Here is a 15,000-nt window from a genome sequence, read left to right on the forward strand (position 1 = left end):
TATAGAAAAAATGGGAGGGAAAATTTTTTTTCTTTGTTGAGACAATTAAAGTTTTTAAGTTTTTTAATTTCTTAATTCTTAACATTTTTCTTAATTGTTAAAAATTTTCTTAATTCTTAAGAAACATAATTTAACTTTCTAATAAGTTTTTATTAATTTTTTTTTTTTTTAAAACCATCCAGAGTTAATTAGGACCCTCGCCCCGTTCATTAATTTTGAAGGAAATAAAATATGAATGTAATGTTGTTTTGCTATAAGAAAACGCGTAGACTTAACTAATAACCTAACCACATTAATAATATAAGTCAAATAACATAAATAACATCTATCATAACTTAGGCGCAACAAATTTCTCTGGCGGTTTTGATGTTTTTATAAATTTTAAGCTTTTTTAAAAACTCTCCCTCTTTTGTTTGTTATAGTATATAGTATATTATATAATTATGTATATATATTATATATACTATATATTATATAATCTTTATATATGTTATGTATATAATATCTATAGAACTTTAAAAATGTTTTATTTTGTAGTTTAGAAAATTTGAAAAGATAAAAAAAAAAAATCAAAGGATTTGAACACTTGCAATGCACATTAGAAGCACTGCCATTTAACTAATTTGGCCATTTAGGCATGCTATACAATATTTTTAATATTACTAAATAAGCATAAAACTATAACTTAATAAAATGGCAAATAAATCAAATCAAATTAAAATTAAAGAGATATTTTTAAGTAAAAGAAACTTTTACTTGAAAATTCCATTGCAGCTTTTATTTTTATAAGAAAATAAGTGTTGCGACTCGTTATCAACTCGGGTGTAATGGCTGCCATGAGTTTTGTGTCGGACATGCATGAATGAGTAATTGCAACAGCAGCAACAGCATTAAGGTCAATATTAATATGTAGCAGATAACATGATTAACACTAAAGAAAATTTAAAGCAACTAAATCATATGTATGGGATCATGTAGATGCGCCAATAATTAATAATAAATTTGTTGACATTGCAAAAAAAATATACTGATATTTTTTTTATAGTCTAATGATTCAACAAACATCATAACTTTGGCATTTAAAATCTGTCTATAAAATATTTTGTCGTTATGTTTTTAAAATTTGTAATATTTGTAATGATGCAGGGACGAATCTAGAAATCAATGAGGGGGGGGGGGGAGAATCCTTTAAATGTACCAACTGATTTCTAAATAAAAAACAAAATATCTTAACACCTAAAATCACATGACTCAAATGTGGCAAGTGCCTGTCTAACAGACTATAATCCTCAAAAAATCCACTATAACTTAAAATTGCCTTTTTTGGGGGAGGGGGATAGGGTATAACACCCCCCATAGATTCACCCCTAATTTGATGATTGCTAATTTGCATTAAAATCTGAGTTAAGTTTAAAATAAATCAAGTGTTGTAAATGTTTAGTTTTTATATTTGTTACTGTATATGTGTATATATATATATATATATATATATATATATATATATATATATATATATATATATATAACTCTTCCTGATGATCCTTCCTGATGAACTCTTCCTGATGATCCAGCAATGGTGAAACTCCGAGTAGAAGATAAAAGTTAGATAAGTGTTTTTTACTAATTAATTATTGCTCTGTTCTTTAAGAACATTGAGCACTCTATTTGTAAAATACACTAACATAATTTACATATATATATATATATATATATATATATATATATATATATATATATATATATATATACATTCCTATTGTAAATGGCTTAGATATATAGTTTGTGATAAAAAACAGCTCTTCACTGGTTTGAGGTATTTAAACAAAATTAAGGTTACATTAAAATTTAGGCAAAATTAAGGTTATATTAAAACAAAATGCATTAATTTAATTGCGGAAACTATTTAAGATTAAAAAACCACTAAAAACGTAAATTAAAAGACTGTTTTTAAAAACATTCTGAATGTTTTTATTTAATTTAAAAAAAAAAAAAACAATCTGAATGTTTTTATTTTTATTTTTTTACTGTAAAACATGTGCAGAGTGTTGCTACATCGACTATCTTATAGCCTGCTGCTACAAGGAAATGCTGCTACATCAACTATCTTATAGCCTTATTTGCAATGGAGTGCCGCTACATGGACTGAGGGTTCAGTTAGGGCAGGCAGTCTATCAAATAATAAAAAACTTTTTAAAAAAATGTTTTGAATTCTTTCCGGTCTTCAAATAACTTTTTTAAAAAGAAACCTAAAACTGACATTTTATGGTTAAAACTTAAAAATGACAATGCAAGAGTATATATATATATATATATATATATATATATATATATATATATATATATATATATATATATATATATATATATATATATATATATAATATATATATATATATATATATATATATATATATATTTTTTTTTTTTTACATAAAATTAACTCAAACCAACAGCAGAAACCCTTATAGATTCCTGTATGCTCTTAACACCGCAAAAACTACTACTTATCAAAAAACTTTTATTCAAAAATACCTCCTTATCCTTCATGATGGCGTCAGTGACCTCTACCTCTCAAGCAATATTGGAAGCTCTACTGCCTTTTCAATGCATAAATAATATGTTCCTTCCCTGTATTCCTAGCAAACTATTAATATTAAAGGACAGATATTAAAGGACATATAAAGTTGTGCAATTCATTACTTGTAATGCTATTTAGTTTTAAATAAAGATTCAAAAAATTAAAAAAAAAATGTATATATATATATATATTTAAACAATTTTAAAATGTATTCTACAAAATTGAGTGCTTGATGTTCTTAAAAAAACAGAGCAATTATAAATTAGCAGAAAATCACAAAATTTTTTCTCATTTTACAATGAATACACACAATTACAATGAAACACAGTGTAAAATGAGAAAAATGTGTGTTAAGTGATTTTCTACTTATATATACCAGGCTTTTACATTATATATACCAGGCTATACATAGTATATTTTCATATATTAAATTGCATAATATTTTTAAAATTAACAAAATAATTTTTCCCTAAGTTTTTACGCTTTTACGCAATAATATTTCTTGTATTCGAATTAAAAACGCAAGCATTTAATAAACAAATTTGATAAGCATTTAATAAACGTATTTAATAAACTAAAATAAAAAACATAAGCGTTTAATAAACATGTTTACTTTTAATTAAATTTTAAAATTTTGATTTAAATATTAGCAAATCTGTTCATTTTACATTTACTAAAGGTTAATAATTTTTAAAGTGATTTTAAGGCGCTGTTTAAATAAAAGATAATTATAGAAAAGATAATTACAGTAAACATAATTCAAAAAATATTTTTTTTTTTTTATTAAAAAGCATATTATACTTTAAAAACATATTATATTAAAAAAATTTTTTTTTCAATCATTAAGTATAATTAAAAGAATGTTTAATAAACAAATTACATTTACTATGAGTTATTTTAAACAGATCTTAATAAAACTTTTATTAAGTTATTGTAATTGCTATTTTTATTATTTTAAAAGTCAAAAAGAATATTGAAAAGAAACAAAACTTTCTGAAAAAGTTTACGTTTCGTTTTTTTCGTTTTTCTTGTGTAAACTAAAATAGCAAGCTAAAGATCAAAAGTTTATTCATTCAAAAATTAAATTTGTGCAATAGTTATTAAGACAAAAAATAAAAGTTAACCTTAGTTTGAATGGATATTTTAAAATCGTTTTATCTTTTGAAAAAGTAAATTTTTTATACATTCCACTATAAAATTTTGCAACAAGTTTTTAAAATTAAGTTTCATAACAACATTTTTTTTTTTTTAAACTAACGTTCAGTTAGTAAAAAAAGCAATTTCTTTTTAATTCATATTATTATCCTGAAGAAAAAATGAGGTAGCAAAAATAAACTAAAAATCATTTTTATACTACTGCATTTAAAACTAAAAATTGTTTTTCTATTTTTCAAAAAAAAGCTAAAGAAAAGTTAAAAAATAAAAATAACCTATGGGCGCTCATACCACTCCAGCGGTACTAAAACAGGTTTGGGTTCATCCCAGACCTGTTTTAGTACCGCATCATGGCAAATAACCCTAATTCAAACCCTAACTCAAATTTATAAAACCAAATTTTTAGTTGTAGTTTTCAAGTTGGTTTATTTATTTTTAATGCTTTTAACTTAGAAGAATATTTAAATTAATTTTTAATGTTCTGTTTTATTTTAGTAAACTATTTAAAAGGACAAGATGCTTATCTTTTGAACACTGGCCAGTTTAAACATGTTGAACACCCTGCTTTGATTGCACTTTCACATGATTATTATACCATTTCCATAGCTACTTACATGTCTATTTATATGTATAATGCCAAATCAGGAAATATGGAAGAAGAAATAGAAAGTGCTCATAAAGGTAAACTGTATTTTTTTTGTATTATTATTTAATGATGATAAAATATTCCTATAAAGATAAATTTATGTAAGATGGATATCTATTAGTAATACAATATATTGATAATTTATCGTATTATCAATTAATGCAGTAGTAGTTTAGGGGTAGAGCGCTTGGTTCATAAGCAAGAAGTTCCAAGTTCAAACTCCTCCGCATCTCTAATAGTACCACACTGAAGTTGTTTCTCTTTGCACCGGCCTTGTTTGTCAATGTTCATATTTCGAAGTTAAAGAGTTTGTAGAGAGATGTAACCTCAATAATAATATATGTACAAATATGTGTATATATATATTTTTCTTTCTGTTATTAACCTTCTTGAGGCCGAGAAGGCCACTACAGATGAGGAGGCTACTTAATAGTGGTTATAACCCACTTTCAACTCGATAACTCCGAAACATGAACCTTTATGAACAAGGCTGCTGCGCGGAGAAACAAGTTAAGCGCGGTGCTACCAGGTGGTGGGGATCAAACTATATATATATATATATAATATAATATATATATATTTATATATATATATATATATATATATATATATATATATATATATATATGTATATATATATATATATACATAATATATATATATATATATATATTATATTAGCTGTGTAACGCTTCTTAACAAGGCCTGATATCTATATATATATCAGGCCTTGTTAAGAAGCGTTACGCAGCTCGCATTTTGCCTGCGAAAAGGCGATTTGCCTACGTGTTCAGCAGTTTTGCGCTACGCAAAAACTTTTATCTTGAAGAATATTTAAATTATCTTTTAATATTAACGTAATTATCATTAACGTGACATTTATTTGAAAGAAAAAAGTCCTAAGTAAAAGCATTTAACCGAAATTGTAAACTAATAGATTTTTTGTTAAAGAAAAAGTTTGTTTAATAATTTTTTTGTTGTTGTTAAAAATTAGTTAAAAAAAATAAAGTGTTTTAAGTTTTATCTTAAGGAATTAAATATATAAATTCCTTTTAAATATAAAATTTTTTTTTTTTTTTGTAGTAGTTTAAAAAATGCACGATTTATTTTGATGTAAATATTTTATCAATAAGATATTTTGTTTATTGTAAATTCAATAACGTAAAGTTTTAATGATGCTTGTTTAATTTATGAAAATAAATTATGATCACGGATATGTTTTTGGTAACTGATAAATAATTAAAAAAAACTCTTTATTGTTTAAAAACATTATTAGAAAGAGTTCACAAAATAAATAAGAAAAAGTTTATTAACAGTTAATAAAATAACCAAAAAGCAACTGTAAAATTATAAGAAAATAAACAAATATTATTTTACGTTTTACGAAAATAAAATTTTTTGAAAATAAAATTTAGTTCATATTTGAAAAAAATTTTGAAATTTAGATTTTAACGTTAACAAAATAACTTTAATTACAATGCGGTAATTGAAAAGACGGTAGTGATGCAATATAACTTCTAACAATACAAAATATATTTGCTGAGTTGAGTTACTTAGAAATGCGTTGCGCGTCTTCGTTACGCAGCGAAATCTCGTAACAAGGCCTGATATATATATATATATAAATATATATATATATATATATATATATATATATATATATATATACATATATATAAATGGCTATTTCCACGATGGAAGAGATAAATTTTGTGTTTAAAAATTTCTTTTTTCAAAAGGTTTTATTTCTATAATTATAGTTTAAACACCTTAAAATTATTGCTAAAATAAATTTTGAGTAGAAAATGTTTGAACGGAGTAGATAAATTTGATGAATTTTAGCAACTGTTTGTTCTTTTTATTATTCGAAAAAGTGAGTAAAATTTGAGGGCGAGTTATTGCAATATTTTAAACAAAACATATCTATATTTTTGTTTAGAAAGAATCTTTGAGATTACATATATGTCTTGAGTAAAAAAACTTTTACTCTTTAAAAATAATTCAAGTGTTTTTTTGTCACATACACATCTGCAAAAATTACGTTGCGTCACTGAACTAAAAGCTAAAAAAGTTTAATTATCGCAATGAAATTATGCTTTATGGCGAGGTTTTTTTAGAAATTATATATTTTAATGTAAACTTTTAATCATTACTAAAAAAAAAATTGGTCAAAAAGCATTGTGTTAATATATAGTTATAGTTTAAAAGCTGTTGCGTCACTGAACCCATCGACGGGATAATTAGCGTTTTATAAAATAGCATGGTAAGGAAGTCAAAATATCATCCAAAAGTTCAGATTTTGTTGTGGGTTTTTAAATTTTTCAAATTCGAATAAATTTTTGCATTTTAGTATTGTGAAGGGCTATTAGTAAATATTAGTAAACTTTTGGATTTATGTTAACATTTTCTTATAAAGTTGTAAAATTTTTAAGAAATGGAATCAAAATTAGAAGTAAAAAAAAACGTTATGCAGAATACCAAGCTAATTATGTTTCTCGGAATGCTGATAAAAAAAAAGAAATGTCCAGAGTTAGATCTAAGAGATATCGAGAAAAATTGAAAGCCGATCCTAAATAAAAAGCAGCTTATGCTGCTAAAGAAAAATTAAGAGTTTTAAAAGTCGCGCTTTAAAAAGAAAACTTTTAAATCAATATCAAAGACCAAGCTCATCTTTTAAAAACGTTCAACAAAGAGGAAAAGCATTGAAAAAAGTTTTAAAAGCACTACCAACTTCAAAGGAGAAACAATCTGAAATTCTTTCTATTCTTTCAAAAAGCTCTACTTGTAAAGATAATTCGGGTCTACCTCCAGCATGTTCAAAGCTGTATGGTCTTTCTGAAAGCGATGTTTTAGCAGTTGTAAACTTTTATAATGAAGATGAAGTTTCTTAAATATCACCAAACAAAAAACAATATTTAGATATGTCATTTATATTATACGTTAAAAGAAGCTTTCGAGTTATTCAAGGAAAAGCATCTGCACATAAAAATTGGACTCAGCAAATTTTGCGACCTTCGTCCACGCAATGTAAAATCAGTTACAAAATTTCCGCATAATGTTTGTGTTTGTAGTTTGCATGAAAATATGCGATTTGCCTTAAATGCATTAACAAAATCAATTCAAGAGCCTTCAATCAAAGTTGGATCTGAAATGATAAATAACTTTGTTTGTGAACCGTACACATACGATTGCGCCTATGACAAATGCGTTGCATGCCAAGGTATGAAACAGTTCGATAAACACTTGCAAACTGTTAATACATTTGAATTCCAAGTATCCTGGGACGAGTGGAGAAAGCCTGAAACTAAAACATATGCAAACATTGAAAAATTTTTCATTAAAAGTTTTCATAAAAAATTCTTCTGGCATTTCTTTGCAGCGATGCACAGGAAAGGAGTGGATGATGGAATAGGAGCTACTGTTAAGCGAATCGCAGCCCTGAGAGTTAAAACTAGTCAATACGAAATCAGGTCAGCAGCAGATTTTGCGTTAGCATTACAAGATTTGCAAATATCTGTAATTCACATGTCAGAAAACGATACAAGACAACAAAAAAATGAACTTGGATTCAGTTCAATTTTAAGTTATTCAAGAAAAATCAAAGGTATATCAAAATCACATTATTTTTATGTTCAGAATGATAACGTTGTTCCGATGCTATTTTCACCTGAGTATAATTAAAATTTACTACAAAATAACAAAACTTTTTAAAATGATTTTAATTTCGTCTTTTTGTTTCGTCACTGAATGTTGCGTCACTGAAATTATAGTATTTTTTACTGTAAAATAAAACGATATAAAAACTTTATTGTTTGTAGCTTTTTTTATGACTACCTTATTGCCAAATGAATAAATTACAACAAAAAAATCTAATAAGTCAAGCAAGAATTAAACTTTCAGCGAAAACTCCATTTAAGAGTATGCTGGTAAAAAAACACTTTTTTCCGCGTTGCGTCACTGAAATCATGTTTTAATTTTTGCTATGTAGCAGTGTTATGTTAATACAATTGTGCTTAGTTTATATTATAAAATTTTGATTCAAGATTGATTTAGAGTAATAAAAAATTATTTTTGAGTTATAGAAAAATTTCTATTAAAAAAAATCTCTCCGTATGATGCGTCACTAAACTATGGAATCGGCCATATATATATATATATATATATATATATATATATATATATATATATATATATATATATATATATATATAAATATATATATATATATATATATATATATGTATATATATATATATATATATATATATGTATATATATATATATATATATATATATATATATATATATATATATATATATATATATATACAGGGCTTGAAATAAGCGCCAGACATCGGACATTGTCCGGTAAAAAGCGAGTTCTATAAGCCATTTTGTCCAACCCATATTTTATGTGCATTTATTTTCTGATCATTTTAGTTTCTCTAAAATTACTAATAAATTCAATATTGTATATAAACTTTATTTTTTGAACTTTTTTTTATACAAACAAAATTGAAGTTGATACGTTACATAAAATGCGCCATTTTTTTGGGGTTAATTCAATTTTTAAAAGACACCAAAATATTCTTTGATAATTTAAATGAAATGGGTTTATGGTATACATTATAATTTATTTGTTACTTTATTTAATAAAGTAAACTTAATAATTGATATATGTAATATATTTATAATAATTTATTAAGCATTTCGCATAATCCAATAGTTTTTAAAAATGTAACATAAATATATTTTCCTTTTCAAATTTTTGTTTTTTGAGCTTAGATTTTTTCTTTTTTTTTGTAGATGTATAAGTCATATCAATTAATGTTCTAATTTATAAAAAGACACCAAAAAAGTAAAGAGCCTCTGATAAAAAGTTTTACAAAAAATGTTATGAAAGGTTTAGTGGTTGCATATATGCCTATAACAACTTTTATAACAACTTAGGTTTTTACATACATTTTCATTCATGAAACAATGATATTTTTGTATAAAATATAGAAACACAAAAACAAAACTAAACTGATATCCTCAAAACAATCGGCATCATCCGATGGTTATTAAGAGTGATGCCAATGCCGGTGCATCAGCTAAATGGTCAATGCGTTGGCAGACCCATGCCGATGGATTTGCACACCTCTAATTTCTATATATGCATTAAGCATGTATAGAAATTTTACTATAAGTACATTAAGCACTTTGGTATATTAGCACTTTTGTAACGGGATGAAAAAAACTGTTGATTTGTAACTATAAGTAAATAGTCAAAACAGTTGAATGTAAAACAAGCATAAAAAAGTAGCTTGAAAAAAATAACTTGAATTAAATTTATTAAAAAGAATTTTCTTTAACATAAAAAATTAACATTAGAAATTTTAACAGTAAAAAGAATTGTAAAATAAAGCATTTTAAATTTTAAAAAAGTTTAATTTTTTAAAAATTTAATATAATACATTTAAATTTTTTAATATTTAATAATAAATTTAATTTAAGTATAATAAAACAAATTTAAATTAAAAATTTATAAAACAAAAATTAGAAAAAAATTTATTTAACTATCTGTTTTTTTATCAAATAAAATAAACTTATTTTGTAATTGCAATTAAAATGTTTTTTACAACAATTAATTACTGCTTAATGTTTTTCCGTATAAACTTTTTTAAAAGACTGTTTAAGTAATCTAATTGAAAAAAGTTTTTGCATAATGCAAATGGCTTAATGTGTCAGTGAAACTGCTATTTTGTACATAAAATTCACTCAAGATAACGCTTCTTAACAAGACCTGCGTATTATGGCAATTCCACCTAGCAAAATTTTTTGAAACCAAATATCGGTATGGGTGTGGAAGATTTTATAAGTGAAACCAAACACATTTAAATAATAAATAGTAATTTAAAAAAATGTAAAACTGATGAAGCTCGATCATCATTTAAAAACTGACAAAATTGGGAATAATTTTGTAAACATATATACTTCATACTTGAATATAGCATGCTGCAAAAATTGGCTAAAATGTAAAAAATTACTATAGGAATAAAAGTTTAAATGTTTTTGGATGTCACCCATAAAATATGGATCTGATAGGCACTAAAAATGACTAACTCTCAGATCAATGCATGGTAAAAAAGTGTAAACTTTACAGAGTATATGGCATGGCTTAAAATTAAAAACAAAACACCAACTTAAGAATTTTTTAATTATCAATCAATTTATAATTTGCTTGGGATAAAATAATTGGTTATGTTAATATTTCTGCGGTTTTCTTTTTTATTCCGATTTTTATTAAGAATAAATTTTTTTTTTGATACCATAAACTAGCATAGGTGCTTTGGTTACAGACTTTACAGCATGTTCAATTAATTGAGAGTTTGGAAGGTATTTGTTTGGCAAAATCTTCCAAACATCAGATCAACAGATGAAAAACTAATTGTAGTATAAGAGGTTCCACCTCGATTACACCCGATTACAGAGGTTCCACCTCGATACAAGTATGTCAAACCTAGTACAAGTCAAAACTTGTACTAGGTTTAACATACTTGTACTAGGTCATTCCAACATTTACAATTTTCATAATTGATTTGGGTTTAATCTTAGGGACAAATTATTTATTTTCTTTATCTATTGAACACAGTTTAATACTCAACCTTGTGTTTTTGTAGGTTATGCAAATTAAAGTTGATTTTTTTTTCCTTAAAAAAAGTTGCTACCATTATGATGGTTTGTTTATGATGTTTCAGATACAGTCATTCTGGTTAACTTTGTGTGCTTTGCACTAGTTTTAACTCTATGTAAAAATTTTTACAAACCAAATAAATATTTTTGGATAAAGGGTGTTCTAATGATCTCCTTTTTTTAGATTTTGATAAATTATTTTCATTTGATAGTTATTTTTTTAAGAAAACAAAGTTTAACAAAGGATTCAAAGTTACACTTGCATTAAGGGTAACTTCAAATACTATTAAACTAAATGTCAATTTTAATCTTTTTATTCTAAAAAGTTGTTTAGATATCTCTGCTTTGCATTCAAATAATTTCTAAAAACATCTAATAAGAATATTTTGAGAATAAACATACAAGTTATTCCATAAAATAATATGAATCACTAAATAAACTTGTTGATCAAATTTTAAGGTTATGAAAAAAAAAGTTTCATGGCGTAATTCTCTACACATATTTACTATAAAAAAATTACAGTGTTTAAGGTTTACAAAAAATCAAAGTTATCATATATGAATAAAATTAATGCAAATCTGCAACCAACATGTCATCATTTATTGTATACACACATCAATTGAGAGGGACTCATTTGGAATGTTTCAAAACAGTTTATCAGCAATATCAATTTTTTTTGACTTGGCCATGACATAAGTTCCCTCACCCGATGAAACAAAATGAATTTTTAACAAGCTGTTGGTTTTTGGTGTTAATAGTTGTCACAAGTCATTAGGTTGAGTCACAATAAACTCTATCATAGCGTATCATGATCTTCAAAAGCATGTGCATTGTGATTGTTTACTAGTCCAAATGAAATAACTGCATGATTTTTAGACATATGTAAATAAAATTCTCATTGTCCCCAGTAACTTGATTTTTAGACATATGTAAAACTTCAATAAAATTCTCATTGTCCCTAATAACATGATAAACATCAACACATTTCTTAAAAAACTATCCAATATTGAGTTAAACATTAGTATTTCACATTATACCCTCGTTGTACATGTTATCTGGAATTACTCCATTTATTTCGTTCTCTAGGTTTTGAATAACTGACAAATAATTTTATATGACAATCCTGCACATGTTTCCTTAAAATAATATAAAGTTTTTCTACTTTCAACAACGGATTTCTGTCAAGATAAAGCTAACACCATTTTCAACCTGGTTGGCAATCATTAAACTGTCTTGTTTTTTTTTCTATCATCCAGATAGATTTTAACAATACTTTTTAATTCATTAACTACAAATGATATTCCTTTTATACTTATATAAAGTCAGTGATTTTTAAAACAATATTCCTAATCAATATTAAAGACAATATGGTGCCCCACTGATTTACAGTGTTTATTTTTTGATTTATGAAATAATGTTGTTTTGGGTACTTCAAAATTTAGAAGCTATAACAAACAACATTATTTCCAATTTAATTTTTGCTAATGCCTCTTGAAGAGTAAAATTTAAGTAGTTGGATTTAGTACAATATTTTCTTGTGTCAGGATGAGTTCTCAAACTTTTTCTTTACATTTTTGAATGCTAAAAATATAAAGATAATATTAATAATAAAGATATTAATAATAGTTAGTTTATTAATGGCATATTAGCCAAATTTATAAAAATAGCCATAAATATTAAGAATTAAAATATCAAGGTATGTTAACAATAGTTATTTTAATTAGGCTACTACAGCAAAAAGATATCAAAAAGATATCTATTATTTATTTTGTATTATTAATATATATAATATATATAATAAGATATATATAATATATAATATATATATATATAATATATATATATATATATATATATATATATATATATATATATATATATATATATATATATATATATATATATATAATTAGGCTACTACATTGCTGACTGGGTATCATTGCAATGTATTATTGCAATGATACCTTGGTATCATTGCAATAATACATTGTGTCTGGACAGCAAAAAAAACATTTTTGGGTAAAATTTAATATTCAAAGTTACCCTGATTTTGGTTATATATTAACTGAATGGAAATATATATCCCTTTGGTAGCAAAAAACATGTAAGTTCATATTATTTTGAGTTCAGGGTATAATTTGACAAATAATTCAAAAAAATACAAAAAATTTTACCAGATATTTACAATATAATATATAATATTCACAATATAATACAAAAATTTATTTAACAATGGCAAAACCTCTTTTAAAAAAATAATTTATCATATTCTTGTTGGTTGAAGAACAGGCAAAGAAATTGAAAAAATTAAAAGCATTTTCAGGTTTAATTCAATGTTAACCGCAAATTCGATGTTACCCAGAATGACTGTATGAAAAGGTTTATTATTTTACCGTTCCGTACAGCGCCCTATAAACAAAATTAGTTCAGCTTTTAATATTTTTTTTCAGATAGAAAATAACACCTAAAATACCTTTTCCAAATCAGTTTACATTTTTAATTAAAAAATGATAACATCATTGTTCTGAGTTTTATTCACAGATTTTTCCTCATCTATACCAATATTTGATGGAAAAAATGGAATTTGTAGACCTACTGTATAAATAAGATTGATGTTTATTGATAATACAATCTGGGCTCGAATTAAGGTGTGAAAAGCACAAAATGCGATTGCTTTTCACACCTTCACAACTTTTTTTTCTTCGCAACATTTTTTTCTTGAAAAAAAATTTCGCTATATGTTTTTTGTTTTTTTTGTAATTTTTTTAATCTAGTTTAGCATTTTTTTTGACCATTCTTATAAGTAAAGAATGTTTTTGTCTAAGTTTTTTATTAAGGGTCATAAAAAAGGGGTCATAAAGTACGCCATGCTTATCACGCAAATCTAAAATCTTTATGTATTATTTATATATTTGTGTATATATAATTGTTTGCTTTCTTGCGCGGAGATTTTTATACAACATAAATCTCTTTTGCATTTATATTACTTTAAATCTTTGTGTGGAAGGCAATAATATCCTTCTTCTGTTTTAAAGTTAAATTTAATTTGATTCACCTAATGGATAAAGTTTATCACAGTAATTTTACCTATAAACTAAATCAAAACAACCAATTAAGTTACTGCAGTTAAGTTACTCAACTATTTAATTTAATATACTCAAAAACTCGCCAAAGTTAGCCATACAAATGTTTTTATATATATCATAAATGTTGGTAACATACAATAAACTTCTTACTAAAAATTATTATAACAAACAGGAAGGTCACTCTTCCTAATAAGTCCTAAAATATCCAAATGTTTGAAAAACCTCCTAAAAAGACCTAAAAAATACTTGAATTTCAAAAAATTCCTAAAATCCATTAATTTAAACTTGTTTTTTGAACTTTAAGTTTTTCTTTGAACATTCAACTTAAACCTCAAGTTGTTTATTAAAATTTTTGAATAATATTTAAATTTAGTTAAAAAAATTTTAAAATCTTTATAATGAATCCTAATTTTTTACTCGTTTTTCTAAGTTTTCTGATAAAATCTCCTAAAAAGTCTTTAAAAATCTCCTAAATTCTTTTAATTTTTTGACTCATAAAAAGTGTGGCCACATTGACAAGTTATCTAAAATTAATATGATTAACGCAATACCATTTTTTTTATATTTTCATTTTATTTATAGCAATACCAAGATTAAGGATTTTCTATAACTATGCAAGTTGTTTTTAGGAATTTTTTTTAAAATAATTTGTAATTAAATAAATAATTTGTAATTAAATAAATAATTTGTAATTTATAATTTGTAATTAAATAAATAATTAAATAATTTAATTAATAAAAAATAAACTATTTGAACAAGTGATTATTGCAAACATTAAACCAAAAATTAAATAATAGAAAGTTTAAATTAAAAAAATAAATTATTATGCTTCTATTCGGAAAACTTTTTTTCTAAAAAAA

The 15,000-nt window shown here is 24.4% G+C and overlaps 1 protein-coding gene across 1 annotated transcript in view; it reads left to right on the forward strand.

Annotated features, from left to right (window-relative positions):
* The window catches only part of LOC100202247 (transducin beta-like protein 2), a 109,653-nt gene that overhangs the window by 67,212 nt on the left and 27,441 nt on the right, over positions 1 to 15,000 (forward strand). Inside the window, exon 9 of the mRNA XM_065807545.1 lies at positions 4,229 to 4,414. Coding sequence (XP_065663617.1) covers positions 4,229 to 4,414 — 186 coding nt within the window. The remainder of the gene's footprint in view (positions 1 to 4,228; positions 4,415 to 15,000) is intronic.

Source organism: Hydra vulgaris, chromosome 10, assembly GCF_038396675.1.
Source record: "Hydra vulgaris chromosome 10, alternate assembly HydraT2T_AEP".
Taxonomy (NCBI): Eukaryota; Metazoa; Cnidaria; class Hydrozoa; order Anthoathecata; family Hydridae; genus Hydra; species Hydra vulgaris.